This window comes from Phaseolus vulgaris, chromosome 6 (genome assembly GCF_051622355.1).
Source record: "Phaseolus vulgaris cultivar YP4 chromosome 6, ASM5162235v1, whole genome shotgun sequence".
Classification (NCBI taxonomy): domain Eukaryota; kingdom Viridiplantae; phylum Streptophyta; class Magnoliopsida; order Fabales; family Fabaceae; genus Phaseolus; species Phaseolus vulgaris.
Genome location: NC_143503.1, coordinates 6,252,946 through 6,272,726, shown reverse-complemented (window position 1 = coordinate 6,272,726; position 19,781 = coordinate 6,252,946). Strand labels below are relative to the sequence as shown.

General features: G+C 44.2%; 1 protein-coding gene across 1 annotated transcript; it reads right to left on the bottom strand.

The window, feature by feature from the left end:
• Positions 1-18,380: 18,380 nt before the first annotated feature.
• Positions 18,381-19,487, bottom strand: LOC137833015 (DNA sliding clamp PCNA-like). The gene is made up of 3 exons (XM_090303665.1): positions 19,115-19,487; positions 18,768-19,027; positions 18,381-18,690 (listed from the first exon to the last, which is right to left on the bottom strand). Exons 1-3 carry the CDS (start codon positions 19,428-19,430, stop codon positions 18,451-18,453), a joined length of 816 nt encoding a protein of 271 aa, XP_090159791.1. The 5' UTR covers positions 19,431-19,487; the 3' UTR covers positions 18,381-18,450.
• Between the last annotated feature and the right edge of the window lie 294 nt (positions 19,488-19,781).

The window sequence follows — 19,781 nt, the reverse complement described above, 5'->3', positions numbered from 1 at the left end:
GGCCCTCCTTCAAACGCTTCAGCTGCAGAGAACGTTCCGACCGGGGATGAGGTTGCTCACACCTCTCCAATTCTAATTACCGAGTCCCCGGTTGCGTCGCCACGCCAGGAAGCAAACACTGAAAATCCTGCTAAGGAAGGTGGCGGCGAGAACCCTCCACAAGCCCCCCTGGCGCCTCTCCAGGCATCCAACCTTTCCCTTGAAGTCACAAGGATGTGGGAACCTCTGACCGCCAAACTCAAAACCATAGCAGAGGATATCCCATCGATCATAACGAGGGCTGTGGAGAGCTCCACCAGGCGGCTTCAAGACGATCTCTACAACCTCAAGACCGAAAATAGCACTATGAAGGTTGAGGTGGAGAAGGTGTCATTCAGCCTGACGCTCACGGAAATGGAACACTCTCGAGTAGAGGATGCCCTGAGTACCGAGCTTAGGCTGGCGCGCAAGGAAGCTGCTGACCTTCGCCGCAAAGTCCATGAACTTGCCCAAGAGAAAGTTGAGCTAGAAAGCAAAATCGTGCCTCTGCGCACCAAGGCGAGCGACCTGGAGGCTCACATTCAAGCTAATGCCGATAAGGTACAAAAACTGGAGCAAAGGTCAGTCGATCGCGAGAAGCTACTTGGGCAAGTAGAGAAAGCGAGAGACGACGCCATGGCTGATCTCGCCGAGGCAAACAAGGAGAAAGGGAAGATGGCTGCCGAGTTGGCCCAAGCTCAAACAGAATCCAAGAAGGTTACTGACGACCTTCTCCATGCTCAAGAGACCAACAAACAACTCCAAAAACAGGTTGAAGAGCAGGGGCAGCAGAACAAGGAGCTCAAGAAACAGGTTGAAGAGCTTCAAGGACAATTTGAAGAACTTAAGCTAAATTCTGCTCAGATTTTGACTGCCGGATTCGAAGCCGCTCGGGAGCAATTCGCATGCCTATTCCCTGATCTCGACCTCAGCATGGTGTCGTTAAACAACGAAGTAGTAGATGGAAAGGTCGTTCCCGCCGAAGGCTCAACCAATTCCACCCCATCTGCTTCTTTATAAATTCACTTGTATTTACCTTGTAAAAACTCTTGCATATGTGTTTTTGAACAAACGCTTATTTTAATCACAAAACTTGGATATTCTTTCTTCCAACTTCTTTTGAGCGCTCTAGCCTTCTTTGTATGTTTAACTTTGTCGATTCTAACCTAGCGATTTTGCAAATGCGGCCTTTGACGTAACTGCCTTGAGTCAATTCAACTTAAGCAATAATCGCTTTAAACAACTCGTGCTCTTGAGGCACTAACCTGATCATAAGAACAGCTTCCAAGCAACAAACTGTAACTCAATCACTGGTTCAAACAACGTCCCACTCGACCTGCTTTATCAAACAAGTCTTTCAATCTTCTCGCCGTGTTTGAACTTTTCCCGATCGCCAAGACCTCTTGGCAACACCAGTTTTTCCTGGCCCCGTGCTTTGGCAATCGTTTCCTTATCTGGGGTAGAAGCGCCTTTTGAAGTCTTCCTTTGCCCTCCTGAACTTCAAAGAAAAGACCGGCTGGCTAGGCGTTCTCTCCGAACCTACCTTAGCCACCTTTCAAGCTTCTTCCACCCTCTCCGCCATACCTGAACTCGTTCGCGACGAGAAGGATTTTATCTTGCCTCTGCTCGTACGTAAGCGAGAAGGTCTTTTAACTCGCCTGAACTCGCTCATCGGCGAGAAGGACTTTCACTCGCCTGAACTCGCTCATCGGCGAGAAGGTCTTTAATGGGCCTTAGTTCGCACAACGGCGATAAGGACTTTATATGGTGCCTCAACTTGCCCAGGGTGTACATCTCCTCCCCCCTGGATGCACTGAGGACCTTTCTCTTTCTCGCCTGCACTCGCTCAACGGCGAGGAGGTCTTTTAACTTGCCTCGACATTGCCCCAGGAGTTACATCTTCTCGCTCCCAGAAACACGGAGGACTTTTTCTCTTTCTCGCCTGCACTCGCTAAACAGCGAGGAGGTCTTTTAACTTGCCTCGACATTGCCCCAGGAGTTACATCTTCTCGCTCCCAGAAACACGGAGGACTTTTTCTCTTTCTCGCCTGCACTCGCTAAACAGCGAGGAGGTCTTTTAACTTGCCTCAACATTGCCCCAGGAGTTACATCTTCTCGCTCCCAGAAACACGGAGGACTTTTTCTCTTCCTCGCCTGCACTCGCTCAACGGCGAGGAGGTCTTTTAACTCGCCTCGAAACGCGCGAGGGCGTTGAGGTCTTTCATCTGGTGCCTCCGATCGCCGAAAGACGATGAGGACTTTAAAACTTAACTGGTGCCTCCAATCGCCGAAAAACGACGAGGACTTAAAATCTTTTAGAAAGCACGTGATATATCTTTTCTTGCCTTAAATCATGTACAAATGACAAGGTCTTTCTTCAAAACTTTCGAAAATAGCACACATGCAATCGGAAAACACCTTATTCTTCGAAAACTCTTCTTTTATTGGGTGGCCTCATTAAAAACCCTCCTTAGGGAAAAAAGAGTGCCCCCTTGAAACTGTTTTAACAGAGACATTGTAATATAACATTTGTGTTTGTCTTTACTTACAAAGCTCTTAACTATAGTACAACTTCAAGTGTGTGGCGTTCCAGGTACGAGGGATCGCCCCTCCTTCCAGCGTTTCCAAGCGGTAGGCCCCGTTCCCGAGCGCCTCGGTTATTCTGAACGGTCCAGTCCACTTGGGTGATAGTTTATTCTCCATCTCGTACTGGTGGGCCTTCCTCATCACCAGGTCGCCTTCTCTAAACTGCCTTGGCATCACCTTTGAGTTGTATCTTCGCTCGATCCTCCTCTTCACCGCCTCAGCCTTCAGCCTCGCCTCTTCCCTGACTTCATCCAGCAGATCCAGGTTCAACCTTCTCTCTTCGTTCGAGTCTTCCTCTACGAAGTTTTGGAATCTCGGCGAGCTCTCCCGGATCTCCACCGGAATCATGGCGTCACACCCATAGACCAAGCTAAACGGGGTCTCATGGGTTCCGGACTGCTCGGTGGTGTGGTACGCCCAGACTATCCGGGGCACTTCCTCAGCCCAACTTCCCTTGGCTTTCTCAAGCCTTCTCTTCAAACCTCTCAACAACACCCGATTAGCTGATTCCACCTGGCCATTCGTCTGAGGGTGCTCGACGGATGCAAACACTTGTTGAATTCCAACCCCTTCACAAAGCTTCTTCAACAGGTGGCTTGCAAACTGCGTCCCATTATCTGACACCAGGCGCTTAGGCACTCCAAACCGGCACACAATGTTCTTCCACACAAACCCTTCAATCTTGTGCGCGGTGATCTGGGCCACTGGTTCTGCTTCAATCCACTTAGTGAAATACTCAATCGCCACCACCAAGTACTTCATTTGCCTGATCGCCAGCGGGAAAGGCCCCAGGATGTCGATTCCCCAAGTATGAAACGGCCAAGGGCTATAGATCGACTTCAACTCCTCGGGAGGTGCCTTATGCCAATTGGCGTGCTGCTGGCACTGTTTACAGCATTGGGCATACTTCTTGCAATCTTCTCTCATGGATGGCCAATAGTAACCTGCACGGAGAGTCCTCGCGGCCAGAGCTCGACCCCCGACGTGACTTCCACATATTCCTTCGTGGAGCTCTGCCATAATTCTCGTGCACTTTTCGCCGTGTATACATTCCAGGAGTGGGTGAGTGAACCCAAACCTGTACAGATTGCCATCAATCAATGTATACTTGCTGGAATTTTTCTTTACCTTCCTAGCTTCTGTTGGATCCAGCGGGAGGAGACCATCTGCCAAGCACCGCTTGTATTGCGTTATCCAAGTGTCTGGCTCATGGGTGGCGCAGACCTGCATCGCATCCACCTTCTCTCCTCGGCATGCTCTGATTCTCGGCGATCTCAGAGTTTCCTGCGTCAAAGACTTATGGCTTCTCGCTGCTCTCTCCGTCGACTTGCTTATCTGAAGGACCAGGTGATCTGCTACAAATGCCCTCGGCGTCTTCAGAGTTTCTTGAATCACCGTCCTCTGCCTACCCCCCTTGCCTGAACTGGCGAGCTTAGCAAGCAAGTCAGCTCGGGCATTCTGTTCTCGGGGCACATGTACCACTTCAAAAGAGGCAAAGGAACTCTTCAATTCCTGCACATACGCCAAGTAAGCCGCCATTTGTGGATCTTTAGCCTGGAACTCGCCTGTTACTTGCCCTGTGACTAGCAGCGAGTCACTCTTAGCCATCAGCACTCTAGCTCCCATCTCCTTGGCCAGCAGAATCCCGGCGATCAGCGCCTCGTACTCTGCTTGATTATTGCTGGCTTTGAAGGCAAATCTCAACGACTGTTCGATCAGCACGTCGTTGGGTCCTTCTAATATGACCCCAGCACCGCTACCCTGCTGGTTTGACGATCCATCCACCGAAAGCACCCAACGAAAACCATCTCCTTCAACCCGCGTCGCCTCTGATGAGAGCTCGACCACAAAATCTGCAAAGATTTGCCCCTTGATCGGGCCTCGGGGCTCATATTTAATGTCAAATTCTGACAACTCCACTGCCCACTTCACCATTCTTCCCGCAACATCAGGTTTCTTCAAGACCTTTTGGATGGGCAGGTCAGTCATCACCAGTATTGTGAAGCTGTGGAAGTAGTGGCGCAACCTCCTCGCCGAAAACACCACAGCCAACGCAGCCTTCTCCAGGGCCTGATATCTCGTTTCTGGGCCCTGCAGCACCTTGCTCACAAAATAAATAGGCTTCTGAGCCTGATCTTGATCCTGGGCGAGCACCGCACTCACCGCCCTCTCAGTCACAGCGAAGTACAACCTGAGAGGGATTCCCGCCAGCGGTTTGCACAGAACCGGCGGGCTCGCCAGATACTCCTTCAGCTTGACAAAAGCTTCCTCGCACTCTTTCGTCCAAGCGAACTTGTTATTGCGCCGCAGACACTGAAAATAGGGATGCCCCTTTTCTCCGCTAGCTGACACGAAGCGAGATAGGGCTGCCATCCGACCTGTCAGCTGCTGGACTTCTTTCACCGTAGCCGGGCTTCTCATCGCCAAGATGGCGGCACACTTGTCCGGGTTAGCTTCTATTCCTCTTTCAGTCAAGAGAAAACCCAAAAATTTTCCAGCCTCCACGCCGAAAATGCATTTCTCCGGGTTGAGCTTCAACTTGAACTTGGCGATCGTCGTGAACAATTCTTCCAAGTCTGCAACGTGCTTGCTTTTCTCCTGCGAGGTCACGACCATGTCATCGACGTAAGCTTGCACGTTCCTTCCCAGCATTGGTGCAAGTACTCGATCCATCAGCCTCTGGTACGTGGCCCCCGCGTTCTTCAGCCCAAAGGGCATCACCTTATAGCAGTAGCACGACCTCTCCGTCATGAAGGCTGTTTTCTCTTCGTCCATGGGATGCATCTTGATCTGATTATAGCCCGAGAAGGCATCCAGAAAGCTCAGCAGCTTGCACCCTGCAGCACTGTCAACCAGGGCATCGATGCTTGGTAAAGGATACGAATCCTTCGGGCAAGCTTTATTCAGATCGGTGAAATCGACGCACATGCGCCATTTCCCGTTACTCTTCTTCACCAGTACGACGTTCGCCAACCATTCAGGGTACTGGACTTCCCTGATGTGGCCTGCAGCGAGGAGTTTCTGGGTTTCGTCCCTGATCGCCTGCCTCCTTTCCTCGTTGAATTTCCTTCTCCTTTGTCGCACTGGTCTCACCATGTTGTCCATCGCCAGATGGTGGCACAGAAAGTCGGGATCAATCCCGGGCATGTCCGAGGCGGACCATGCAAACGCGTCCAGATGCCGCTCAATCACCTTGGCGATCTGGTCTTGGAGATCGACTTCCAGAGATCTTCCCAGCTTGAAGATTTTCCCTCCGATCTCCTTTTCGAGCCACTGCTCGACAGGTTTGGGCCTGGATTCTCTGGCGATCACCGCCTTGGCGATTCCCAGTTCTCTCGCTTCCTCGGGGCGATTCCGCGCCTCTTCCTCCTCCAGGCCCGCATTCCTCTCCCCCAGCTCTGCGTCTATCATCTCTACATCCCTTCCGGCGGCCTCCTCTGTTACCGGCGGTCTGGGCTTCACACCGGGAGGTGGGGTGGTTGTAACATAGCTCACTGATCTTTTATTTTTCAGGCTATTCTCATAGCACCTTTTCGCTTCTTTCTGATCAGACTTTATCGTGATCACCACCCCTTCCATTGACGGCAGCTTCACCTTCATGTGCCGAGTCGATGGAATGGCGCCTATCCTGTTAAGAGTGGGCCTACCCAACAGGATGTTATACGCTGAGGGGGCGTTTACGATGAGGTACTTGATTTTCTCCGTCCTCGACCCAGCCTCATCTGTAAACGTGGTTCTCAGCTCAATGTACCCCCTGACCTCCACCTGGTCGCCAGCGAACCCATACAAGCACCCTCCATAGGGCCTTAGCTGGTCAAGGGGCAATTCCAGCTGCGTGAAAATCGGCCAGAACATCACGTCTGCCGAGCTTCCTTGGTCCACCAGAACTCTGTGGACCTTCCTTCCCGCCGTGATCAACGAAATAACAATGGGATCGTTGTCATGAGGCACAACGTCCCGAAGATCCTGCTTGGTGAACGTAATGTCCACTTCCGGCGAGTGATCTTCAAACATGTCCACTGACATCACCGATCGCGCATACTTTTTCCTCTGCGATGCGGTGCATCCACCACCTGAGAAACCCCCGACAATGGTGTGGATTTCCCCATGGATAGGCATCTCGTGTTGTAGGGCTTCTCCACCTGCTGGCTGGGAACTCGACGCTCCCCCCGTCCTTCTATCCAGCAGATAGTCATTTAGGAATCCGCTCTTAACCAGATCGTCGAGCTGGTATCCTAAAGACAAACACGAGTCCAGGTTGTGGCCAAAACACTGGTGGAACTCGCACCAGGCGTCCGGTTTTGACCCCAGCACCTTGTCGCCCACCTTCTCGGGCGCCTTCAACCTAGCAGATATGTTAGGGATAGCGATCAGGTCCGCCAGTCCCATGACGAATTTGTGCTTAGGCGGGCGATTGTATTCCCGGCGTGTTGGTTGTTGGCGCGCTGGTGGTTGGCGTGCTTGGCTTCTTCCCTTATTTCTCCTATCGTAAGGATAGCGAGTCCTTTGGTCTTTTCTGGCCGCCGCCGCCGTTTCCAGCACCCTCTGTGGCTGGATCCTGGTCTGGGTGCGTGGCCTGGCGGGAGCCACGCTGCCTCTCTTCTCGGCGACTTCACTCTCGTCGGCGATGTGGGCCACCGCAAGTCGCCTGACTTCAGCAAACGTCGCTGGATGAGCCCTGATCAAGGCCTCGCAGAATGGCCCTGGCTGCACGCCCTTCTTGAAGGCGTAGACCAGCATTTCTTCATCCTTGGCCGGCGATCTGACCATCTGCGCTCCGAAGCGATTGAGGTAGTCTCTGAGGGACTCCCCATGGTACTGCCTTATATCAAACAGATCATAGGACACCCTGGGCGGTGCCTTATTCACAATGTACTGCTCGACAAAGATTTTCGAGAATTGTTGAAAATTGGTTATGTGGCCATTAGGCAGGCTCACAAACCACTCCATCGCCGTTCCTTGGAGCGTACTCACGAACATCTTGCAGTAGACGGCGTCTGACCCTCCCGACAGCATCATCTGCGTGTGGAACGTGGTCAGATGAGCCTCTGGATCCTCCACGCCGGTAAAAACAGCTTTAACCGGAACCACGCTCGTGGGAATTGGCGTGTCGGTAATCGCCTGAACAAAAGGCATTGGGAACACACGAGGTCGCGTCGACGGTGCCACCTCTTCAGCAGAAGAACGTCCCTGCTGCTCCTGAAGAGCTCGACGCAGCTCCTCAGCAACCTTGCTGAGCTCCTCGTTCCTGGCGCGAGAGGCGACCAGGTCCTCGTGTATCCTGGCCTGCTCTACGCGCGAGGCTTCCACGGTTGCCTGCAACGAGCGCATCATCTCTGCCATTTGCGCCATGGTCATGGCGGCGTCGCCTTCAGCAGCGACGGGAGCCACGGGACTGGAACGATTGCTTCTCATCTTTCTCATTAACTTCAGCGAACCACAGGAATACAGCAAACAACACCTCAACCACGATCGAAACAGCGATCAATCGGAGAAAACTCAAGAAACTGCGCAAGAACTCAAGAACACCGCAAACCTTCGAAGAAAACCACAAGAGGACCCGAACTTCCACCAAACAGATTGCGCGCAAGCAACAAAAGACCTCACTCCACCGATTGAAAGCCAAACAATCGGTACAAAACACAAACTCACCGAACGAAACTCAAAGAAGCTGCAAACGACGGTTGCACCAGCACACAACCGCGCAGAAAACCTCGAAAACTTCCACGAACTCACGCTGTGGATGGGAGCACGTTTTACACGGCCCCACGGTGGGCGCCTGATGATCCTGCCTGTTGACCGGAGCGCTGGAGAGTGCCTCGTCAAAGGATCGACGTGCGCACCGCTTATCACCTTCGTTCCTCCTCTGGATCTACTTCAAGAACCTGCAAAGAAACGACACGGCGCCGCTGCGGCCGATCGCACTCCAACGCTCAAGTCAGTGACGGTATCACCAAATACTAAGAACTAGAACCGTGCAAAAACTCTCTCTCACAACAGCTCTGTCACTCGCAAGCGTAAAGTGTATGAACTGAACGTGCGTACCTCAGAAAGTTCGTTAAGAGCTCTTATATACCTGGTGATTTTCTCTCTCCTGGCAGTTACAGACTTGGACACGTGGCTCGTATCCAACTGTACACGTGCCATCATCTGGAGGCTCCCTGACTTGGCGCTGCTTCTACTCTCATTTTGGCTAAGTTACCTATGCATGGTACTGCCCAGTGCATAGCTAACTTAGGAGTGCGATCTCTACTGAAACTGGCGAGTTAGGGCCTTCATACACCTTCCCTGTGGTCTCGCCGGCCGCCTTCATAATCTGCTTCTCCTTCATCTTCGGCGATGTGCTTGTTCTGGCGATCTCCGACTGCTTGGTCGCCTGAGTCTGCATCTGGCGACTCCATCCTCAACCTGGCGATCGCCTATGCTGGTAAACTGGAAGTCGGAACACGCCAACTTAACAATCGGCGACTACACGTGCCTCCCGACTTCCTTCTTAACTGCCAACCTGGCGCCTTGTCAACACGCCTATACTGTAGCAAGGTACCACGTCATCATACCCGACCACCAGGGCGGTACAGATCTTAAAGAGTGGAATAGGAGTGTCTCTGGGAATCTTGAGGATAAAAAGCGGAGGATTTTGAAGGAGATTGAGGATCTTGATGTCAAGGATGTCGTATCTGACTTGCTGGAGGGTGAAAAGTTAAGAAGATTGGAACTTGTTAGTCGACAAAGATTGGTACAGAAAAAGCTGGAATCCCTGTATAGGCAAAAAGCCAGGTCAAACTGGTTCAAATATGGGGACTCCAACTCTAAATTCTATCATTCTACTATCAGGTGGAGAAGACTCAAGAATGAAGTCAAAGGAGTTGAGTTAAATGGCCAGTGGTGTGAAGAGCCGGATGTAGTGCGAAGGGAAGTAAAGCGAGTGTTTGAGGATAGATTTAAGGCCACCCCTGATCTAGGAGTGAGGCTTGGAGCTGTGGAATTTAAATCTCTTCCCGAAGAGGTCAGTTTGAGGATGGTTGAGGTGTTTTCTGAGGAGGAAGTAAGAGAGACAGTGTGGCAATGTGAGGGGACTAAGAGCCCGGGTCCATACGACTTTAACTTCAATTTTATTAGAGCCAACTAGGAGACACTAAAGGGAGATGTTATGGAAGCGGTGCATTGCTTTCATGAGACTGGGAATCTTATGAAGGGGTGTAATTCGTCCTTTATTGCTCTTGTTTCGAAGGTAAAAGATCCCACTACGATCGATCAGCTCAGACCTATTTCTCTTGTGGGAGCTATGTATAAGATCATTACCAAGGTCATGCCGCGTCAGATGAAGACTGTTATACCTATGGTCATCGATGAAAACCAATCAGCCTTCATGAAAGGTAGGGGTCTGTTAGAGAGTGCTCTGGTTGCCAATGAGGTGATTGAAGAAGTACGAAGAAGGAGGAGGAGTGGTGTGTTCTTGAAGGTGGACTTCGAAAAGGCATATGACTCGGTCAGGTGGAGCTTCCTTTTTGATATGTTAAATAGGTTGGGGTTTCATGTGAGATGGATTAAGTGGGTGCAAGGCTGCTTAGAATCAGCAACAATATCTATTCTGGTCAATGGAAGCCCGACGAAGGAGTTTAGACCGGGATCTGAGGCAAGGGGATCCTATGGCTCCGTTCCTTTTTCTTATTGTTGCGGAAGGGTTGGTTGGTCTAGTACGCTCCGCCTCAATGGAAAACCTACTAAGGGGAGTGAGAGTGGGGAGAAATGAGTTGGAATGTTGTATGCTGCAGTTTGTGAACGACACCCTCTTTATGTGTGAAGATTCTTTCTCTAATATTTTCACTATTAAGGCAATTCTTAGGATGTTTGAGTTGGCATCAGGTCTTAAAGTTAACTTCCATAAATCTAAGCTGGCAGGTATCAAGGTTGGAAGGAGCTCGTTAGAAACTTATGCGAGAAGTCTCAACTGTGGATTAATGCAGGTTCCTTTCTAGTACTTGGGCTTAAAAGTAGGTGGGAATCCTAAGAGAACGCAATTCTGAGAGTCAATGGTGGATAAAGTTAAAGCTAGACTTTGTGCTTGGAAGGGAAAATGCTTGTCACTAGCAGGTAGAGTGTGCTTGGTTAAATCGGTCTTAACCTCCGTACCTCTGTTTTACTTGTCCTTATTTAAAGCTCCAGTATCAGTGTGCAAGAAGATTTCTAGCATCCAGAGGAGGTTTGTCTGGGCCTGGGGGGCGAAAAATAAGCGTATCTCGTGGGTTAGTTGGGGCAATGTTTGCAAGCCAAAGGAGGAAGGGGGTCTTGGGGTCAAGGATGCTAGAATGTTCAACTGTGCTTTACTAGCAAAATGGAAATGGAGGATGTTGAGTGAGGAAAAGGGGAAATGGAAAGAGATTCTAGTCTCTAAGTATAACATGGAGGGAGTAGGATCTGAAGTATCGAGTAACTACTCCTCTTGGTGGTGGAAAGACCTATATAGGGCTTGTCGCGAGGGAGATGGTGATGGATGGTTCCATAAATCGATTGGTTGGAATGTTGGAGCTGGTGATAAAGTCAGATTTTGGGAAGATGCTTGGGTGGAGAATTATAAGCTTAAAACGTTGTTTCCTAGGCTGTATTCTGTTTCGTTGGATCAAAGTAAGGTGGTGGGAGAAGTGGGTTCTTGGGAGGATGTTGGGTGGAGTTGGAGGCTAAGTTGGAGAAGGTCCAGGTTCGCTTGGGAAAGTGTTATGGAGGAAGATCTGTTAAATCTTATTATAGGAAAAAGCCTATGCAAGGAAAGGAAGGATGCTTTAGTGTGGAACGGGGAACAAGATGGTGTGTTCTCTGTGAAGTCCGCCTACTTAGTATTGTGTAGTCAAGCAAATTATGACTTGCATGACATTTTTTCTTCCCTCTGGCAAGCTACAACTGTTCCCAAAGCGCTTTATACATCTTGGAGAATTTTGATTGGGAGACTCCCAACCTTTGACAATCTAATTCGGAGAGGATTGGCTGTTAGCTCAAGAAACAACACAACACCTCTTTCTAGAATGTGCTTATGCGCAACGGGTATGGCTCCTTTGCTTCAGATGGCTAGGCATCACATATGTGCAGCACAAGGATATCTTAATCCACTTTGAGAGTTTTCACTTGCCCCATTTGAATGTTAAACAGAATCAGGTTTGGAAGGGTGTATGGGTTACTATAGTTCGAAGTATTTGGGATCAAAGAAATTTGATGGTGTTCAAGCAGGGGATAGCCGATGTAGATGAGATTTTCCACCTAGCCCAACTCTCAGTGTGGCTCAAGTTGAAGTTTGGGACAAATTTCTTTAGCTATGCTTTTTCGAACTAGGTTCTCAATCCTGGTGTGTGCCTGCAAAGCTGCTAGTGCTGAGGGCCTTGGAATGTTCAGTACTAACTGAGGTAGGCATGTACAAGACAGGGCCTGTGCAGTGTAGCAGTACCAATCCAGTATCAGTGAGAAGCCAGTGTAGGAGGTAACACTGGGGGACTAGTGTACATGACACTAGTAGAGCTTAACTTTGTAGTTTCTCTGTGGGCATTGTATTGCACTGGTTTTTTGTCAAGCGTTTATGCGCGGGTTGGGGCATCTAGGTGGGTAACGGTCGTAAAGGGAGGTAGATGGAAGATGATTGGAGTTACTGATATACTCTCCTGGCCTTAAAACAGGGGTTGTGAATATTTTCTTCTGCTGGTGTGTATCTTTTTGGACAGGTACTTAGGTAATGGCTGCTGGTATGATGACTTCATATCAGTTTGGAGTTTCGGCTGCCTTATTCAAAGCATGAGAAGTTAAGCAGGTTTCCTAGCCGTATTCTCTGTGTTCTGGAAGAGCAGCTGTGTGGTTGGTGTGCGGTAGCTGCAGGGGACTATTAAGTACCGAGCCTGTTGTGGAGAATGGGTGCTACTCAACACCGTCAACTCAGCGTGTCTTTTTCTGGCATGGAGAGTGCTGGTGGTTATGCTGCCTTAGCTTTGATGAGTGCTGATATGGTGTGCTATGGTGGATTTTGTGGACTTTGGTAGGGGTAAAGTTTGTTTTCTGTCTTAGGTGGTGGGTAAGGGTTTTTTGTGATGTTTTCTCTGTTGGGGTAAATGGGTAAACCTTAAGTTTATAGGTTGACTCTTTTATGTCCAGCAGAACCTTGTAAGCCTGTGCGTACGGTCTAGACATTAAGGTCTTTTGTATACGGGTTGGGACACCCCTGAAGTGTCTCTTTTAAATTTTATTAATTCGTTGCTGATAAAAAAAAAAATTATCGTTCCTTTCACATGTCTAATGGTTTTTTTTATGAAATGTGTTTAAACATTAATGTAGGTGGAAAGTTAAAATGTGTTATAAAGGATGATGAATAGATGAAAAGCCTTATCAAGGTTGGAAAATCTGGTTATCTAAATCACAATTATTATTGTAGAATGAATATTGATTGAGAAAGAAAAAATTACTATTCTTATTTTATAAAATACGATATGGAATGGAGACATACAATTATTTTTTATAAAACTCATATATGACTTTTAGATTTTAAATGAAGTGGTTCGTCTTAATAATACGAAATCAATAGCGGTTGCATGTTAATTCAGACATCAATTTAAAAATATTCTCTAAAGTAAAAAGAAAAATTGTGATTTTAATTTTAAACAATAGTTTGTTCATAGTTTTCCAACTGAAGAGTACGTAGTTGTGGCTATAAGATCATCGTTTTTTTCCTAAAACCATTAAAACTGTTGTCTTGTATGAATATAATAGGTCACACTTTTTTACCAACATTTAGGTAACATTTTTTTTTTCAAAATTCCAGGTAACACATGTTAGTTGTTGCCTTAAAAAAGTTGTTGTGTATTTTTTAGGCAACGTTCTTTTTATAGATTGCGTTTAGCTTTAGGTCACAGTTATTTAAGTGTTACAATTATATTAGTAAATACAATCAACACTTTTATGAATGTGATTTATTCTTTTTAAAATTACACAATATTTTTAATCATTTTAAAATCTGCTTATTCTTTTATACCACACTCATAATATTTCTAAAAAGATTATTAATCCACTAAGTCACTGATTTATTTTAAACATGATTATTGTAATATAACAAGTCATATAAACTATTAAAACACTACAAGAAAATCATTAAATAAAAACTAATTTTAGAGACTAAAAATAATTAGTTACTATATTGATAAAATTAGATACTATTTTAGAGACTAAAAAAATTATTGGTATCTGAATTATTTTCTATTATTAATAAATGATTTCTAAATTGGTCTAATTAGATACCAAAATTTTAGATACCAACTTTAGAATCTAAATAATTGGTAGCTAATTAGATACCAATCTATAAACTATTTATATAATAGAAATTAATAATTTTTTTAGTCTCTAAAATAATATCTAATTTAGTCAATATAGAATTTTTTTTTTGTCTCTAAAATTGATTTATAATGAATGATTTTCTAGTAGTGAAAGACCATGTATTTAATTTTTTGAAATAAGTAAAAATAAAAATAAATATACAATTAAATAAATATTTATAAATTGTTGTAATTGAAGACAACATAAGTAAAATTTATAATATTTAGAAATGTAATTAAATGCAACTACCATAATGTATTGTGTAAACTGGGGTCCCTAGTTATCTCTCCTCTTGTCGCCTCGTTCCGATCCGGACCGTCCCTGACGCTCCTTGTCGTCCTTCTTCTTCCCGCTCGCTTTCGCTCGAGCTTGATTTTTGAACTCCGCAACTCATCTAGTTGCATGAACATAGCGGCTCGGCGCTTAAGCTCATCAAGGCTCGTGGTTGGCTGCATGCCAGGCTATCCGCGAAGGGTCTCGGACGGAGAGTTGTGAGCATATGATGCATTGTCACGTCAAGGCTGAGGTTTTGGGTGCTCATTGCCACCTTCCCAAACCTGTCGATGAACTTCCTCAAGGACTCTCCTTTCTCCTGCCGAATGCCAACCAGTGCAATGGAAGTCAAATGATGCGGTCGGCTGGTAGCAAACTAAGTATCAAACTTAGCTACCAAGATTTCCAAGTAGTCTATGAAATTTGGAGGGAGCTTCATAAACTAGCTCAACGCTCCTCCCTTCAGCGAGGTAGGGAACACTTGACAGAGGACTGCATCATCTGAAGTGTACAGGCTCATATGCGTAGTGTACGCATCTATGTGCTCATCAGGATCGGTCATGTCATCGTAGTGGTCCCTGTTGAATCCCTTCCACTTGTCTGGTAGTGGAGTATCGATGACAAAATCGATAAAAGGGTGTCGGCGAATGGATCCCACAGTTTCGGTCGTGTGCATCGACTTGTTTGGATAAGATTCTCCATCCATCTCCAAAGTGGGATTCTTCTTCGACTGCCAACAGGTGTGGTAAAGGACCTCCCAACCAGGTTGGTTGGTTCAACAGACGGTCCTCCCTCCATGAGCTTTTTCATCTCCTTATTCTCCTTTCGGAGAGCCATGATCTATTCTTCATTCTTCTTAGTAATCTCTTCGTTTTTCCTCTCCATCTCAGCCAACTCCTTCTGTAGAGCCAACAACCGCGTCGTCTGCTCGATCTCATACATCTTTGTTAGAATATATGACCTTAAACAAAAGGGGGAGGGGGGTGAATTGTTTATAAAAGATTTTTGCAAGCTTTGAAGGTATAATGAAATTCAATCCAAAATCACAGAGAAAGAAATCAAGGAAACAATGAAACAAAATTGTTTAAGTTGATTTCCAGAAAATCAACTGGTTGCTTTTGCGATTCAACCAGTTATTTTTATCAGCAGTGTTAAAAACAACTTAAAAGCAGAATTTAAATGAGTTCGGGGCAAGAGAAAAGCACACAAGCAATTTATACTGGTTCACTCTTATCCCAAGAGCTACATCCTATCTCCAAAAACCACTGGTATCTACTATGCAATCAAAATCTAGATTACAAACAACCACACCAAAGAAGTGACCTTGAACACCTCAAGCCACACACTTCCTTTGGTACACAACACCACAGAAATCAAAACACCCTCCGATTCTACTTACACAACCAATATCCAGAAATACAAGAGATAAAGAAAGGATTACATCTGATCAATATCAAAACGAAAGATTACAGCAATCATATTCCATTTCTTTGTGAAAATCCAAAAGCTTGATGCAAATCTTGAAAACTCAAATATGTTTTCTCAATCTCAAAATGTCTAAACTGTTTTCAATGCCTTTAGGAGCGTAAAACAATCTTTATATACTCCAAAGGTTTGTTAAAAACATTTAAAGCAGGAGCCAAAATAGTTAGAAAACATTTAAAGCTGATTTACCAAACTTAACAGAAATTCTGTTATGGATTTTCAACAATCAGTTGAATTTTCAAAACAACCGATTGAATTGGTTTGACAGTAAAGTCAACCAAGTCAAACAACTTCAAACCCTTTTCAAAAATCACTAAGTGTCAAATAACCAATTGAAACGATAAAACAACTGGTTGTTTTTCCACTTCTTTAGAAAACAATTTTTTTCAAAAAGGTTTTGATTTCAATCAATTTTAGATTCAAAAAAAGAGTGAATTACACATAAATCTACCCAGATCCCACCCACACAAGCAGCAACACCAACCTTCCATCAAACACCATGGATTTGGAGACATCAAAGCTCAAGATCATCCTTGATCAACAATCTTCTCACTTGCCATGTTGCGGGTTGATACCATCTACTTTCTCCTTCATGATAATTCTCTCGATCCCCAGTTACGTCCTTGATTCAAATTTAGAACGTTCAGGTATCTATAGTATGGAAATGATTGGAATGTATTCTTGGTTATGTGAACTGATAATTAGTTTTTCAAAGATTGTTAGTTTTTTTTATAAAAAAATTGGTGTTGTTTTTATGATAGACTGATAGCCACTTTAACTACTTCCAATGCGTTGATGAAATGGAACATCAAATTGAAACAGTTTCATATACAAAATGACATATTTCAATCATTTTCACGATAGAAGTACATTTAGACCATGAACAAAAATCATTTTCATGTTAAAGTATAGGACGAAAGTATATTTAACCAAAAATAAAATAATTTAATTTTCTGGAGTCAATTTTACCAAAAAATGAATTTGTACAATTACTATTTAAAATTAATGTTTTTTTATCAACTACTGCCATTTGGGCTTTTGGGCCAACAATAATTCACAATACAGTTCAGAAGCGAATGGTAGTGTTGGTCCCAAACAAGTGGGGAATGGGCTAACTCAGGCCCGTATGTTATGTATTCGGAATGTGGAAGCTCTAATCCTTGGTTAGAGAGAGGGTTTTGGGGCTTGAAGGAGTTTGGCTAGAGGGTGCTATGAAGATAGTTTGTGTCAATATCTATGCTTCAAATGAAATGTAGAAGAAAGAAAAAATATGGAAAGAAAAAACAAAACTGGTGACAGCAAGAAAAAATAGTTTTTTGTGAGTTTTAATACGTACCAACCAAAGAAAAAGTCGAGAGCTCTACTTGCAACCTTGTTATCAGCAGCAGTGTTAGATTTTGGCAGAAAGTAGTGAGTTGGTAAGGTGATCCCAATATTTCCTTTTTGAGGAAACTACACAATCACAATATGTTTTCATCAGATGTGCAACGAATAAACATCACATTATTTTCATTTTTCATTTTTAATTCTACTATTAAAAGAGGTAGACCTAAACCAAATCAGAGTAAACATCATTAATACTCTCCAATAATTTAAATATGCTCATCAACCAAATAAGAGATATTTTGAAGAAAAAAATTAATAATAACAATAGTGAGATATATTTTGAAGGAAAAAGTCGTATAGAACTTCATAAAGTCTCATATGTAATAGTGTTTATATGAAGATAAAACAAAACTCATGATTAAGAATCATATGAAAATGCTTTTAAGGAACAACGGATTAGATTACTAAGAAACCAGTAAAAATAGAAATGATATTTTTTTTCTGAACTGTATAAATGCTAAAATATTTGGTTTTGATTTTCTAGAAAATGATTTACAAGTTAACCTGGTATTTTGTCTTGTACAAGGTGACAGCAGATTCACGAGCAAGTAATAGGTTGTGTCCAACATTGTAGGGTTCAGTGGCTAAGTCACCAGAACTACAGTTGGCAACATACTTAGAGCATCTACCTGGTGCAAAGGTGCCACCATTGTAGCCATTAAGACTATATGATAAGGGTTCATTCAGAGTCACCCAATTTTTCACTGTCTCCAAAGGTCTTGAAGTAAAAGTCAGCATATTTACGAAAATTCTCCCTAGTTATTCACAACGACAAAAATGTTAATTGAATATTCATGGTTAATTATGGTTAGATAATTATGAGTAGTTTAAGAGAAAATTAGGTCATCTTTCTTCTAATAATTCATTTCTTCTTATAACTTTTCTTTAGGTTTGGATTATCCTTATGTATCACTTATATCTATTTTGTGGACTTATAAATAATTTTTATGTTAAAAAAGAGTTAAATATTGCATATATCCACTCTTAAAACTGCTGGTACAGCTTGTTTCCATAGATCCTTTATTCATTTAGGGTGTAAATACCCCTTCAGCCAACTTCAATAGTATTTAGACAAATTTTCAGACTTTAAATATGTTGGAATACAGCCAATTTGGTAAACTTCAAAGTATTCTGAACAAATTATTGGCAAAATATAGTGACAGGAGGATATAAATAGAAGTAAAATACTTGAATTCCAAATTTGCTGCTCAAAGTTTAAACGAAAACTACAAAGTTCAACATAACATCCAAACATAATTAAACAACTTCGAGAAATGTATAAACCCTAACCCTAAACGGAAAGAACAATCCTAGTATCCTAACCTAACATCCAAACATTCATCCTCTCTATTCTTCTTCCTATGATGTAGGGGATGTAATTGGGGGAATATACAACCGCAAATAACCGATCTCAGGAATCTTCATCTCAGCAATCTTGTATTCAACAACAACTGCCAGGTTCTTTAACAGAATAATGGAGACGGTATTGGACAAGGTTGTTGCCTTCATAAAAGAGCTCATGTATCTCCCTCCATTTCTTATTCTCATTGACACAGGCTTGTTCACATCAAACATATCAATCACAGTGGCTTCTTCAGGCTGCAAGATTAACCAACCACTAAGGAATAGCACAAGCAAGAACGATTTGTTTAATAAACTAAAAAAAAAAATCTCACATTGCGCACGGATGCAGATCCTAAATTTTCAATTCCTTGAGTGGAAAACTTCACATATTCCTGGGTGACGGTAATGACAAGGTCAAGGTCAAACATACCGTCAATTCTACTGATATTCCTGCAGATCCCATCAAAGACAGAAGACGGCATCTTAACCATCGCGAGATACTCCATATATTTTGCTTCATCCTCTCGTATCCAATAACGGGGGCTATCAATATCCACCAGCCTCATTTCAAAATTAGAAATCTTATACTGCACTGTAAGAGAACAACAAAGACAAGTCACGTGAGTCCATTCGTCAAAACATCAACAATTTTAAAATCGCTAGAGACATAAAAACATACTAGGGCTTTCGAAAGTGAAGGTGACGGTGTCGCCGCCGTCATCGGCTTTTATGGTGATGATGTCATCACCGTTCGCACGATTCAGCAACTCAACCATGCTGTAGAGGTTCATATCCATGGAGAAGTTGCGGTCGCAACGGTAGTGCTCGAACCCCGAGGATCGGAGGAGAAGCGCGAGAATTGACAAATTGGAATTCATAGCCTGGACGATGATAACGGTGGAGGAGCAGTAAAAGTTGGTGTCGTTGATGAACTCCTTGATGATTTCCGAAACCTTCTTCAGAAGGGAACCTTGCACGAAACGGACTTCCAACATTTTGATAGCGGTTTAGGAATGGTTGGGGTTTTGAGTTCTGGAAGCAATATTTTAAAACGAGAATTGAAGACCTATTATGATGAAGGTTGCAGAGAAACTTTGAAGGCTTATTTTGAATTGAGAAATTGGGATTCATTTACTATTAACTAGCGGGAAAGCGCTCGCGATCTATCCGCGTATAGGTTTTAAAATTTTTATTTTCTTAACATATAAATATATTTGTATAAAAGGAGAATGTAAAAACTATAAAAACATGTTATAAAGTACATCTCTTATTGCGTTTGAAAATTTTCTGATGTTAGTGGGTAAAAACATTTTTAAAAAGTATAATGTTTGAGTTTTATTTTAATA

What these genes read in the sequence shown, in the direction of transcription:
- LOC137833015 (XM_090303665.1), bottom strand. Translation starts at nt 19,430, where the DNA reads ATGTTGGAAGTCCGTTTCGTGCAAGGTTCCCTTCTGAAGAAGGTTTCG. An exon ending in CTTCACTTTCGAAAGCCCTA is followed by an intron (nt 19,028 to 19,114) that starts GTATGTTTTTAT and finishes GTTCTCTTACAG; the next exon opens with TGCAGTATAAGATTTCTAAT. An exon ending in GATCTGCATCCGTGCGCAAT is followed by an intron (nt 18,691 to 18,767) that starts GTGAGATTTTTT and finishes TTAATCTTGCAG; the next exon opens with CCTGAAGAAGCCACTGTGAT.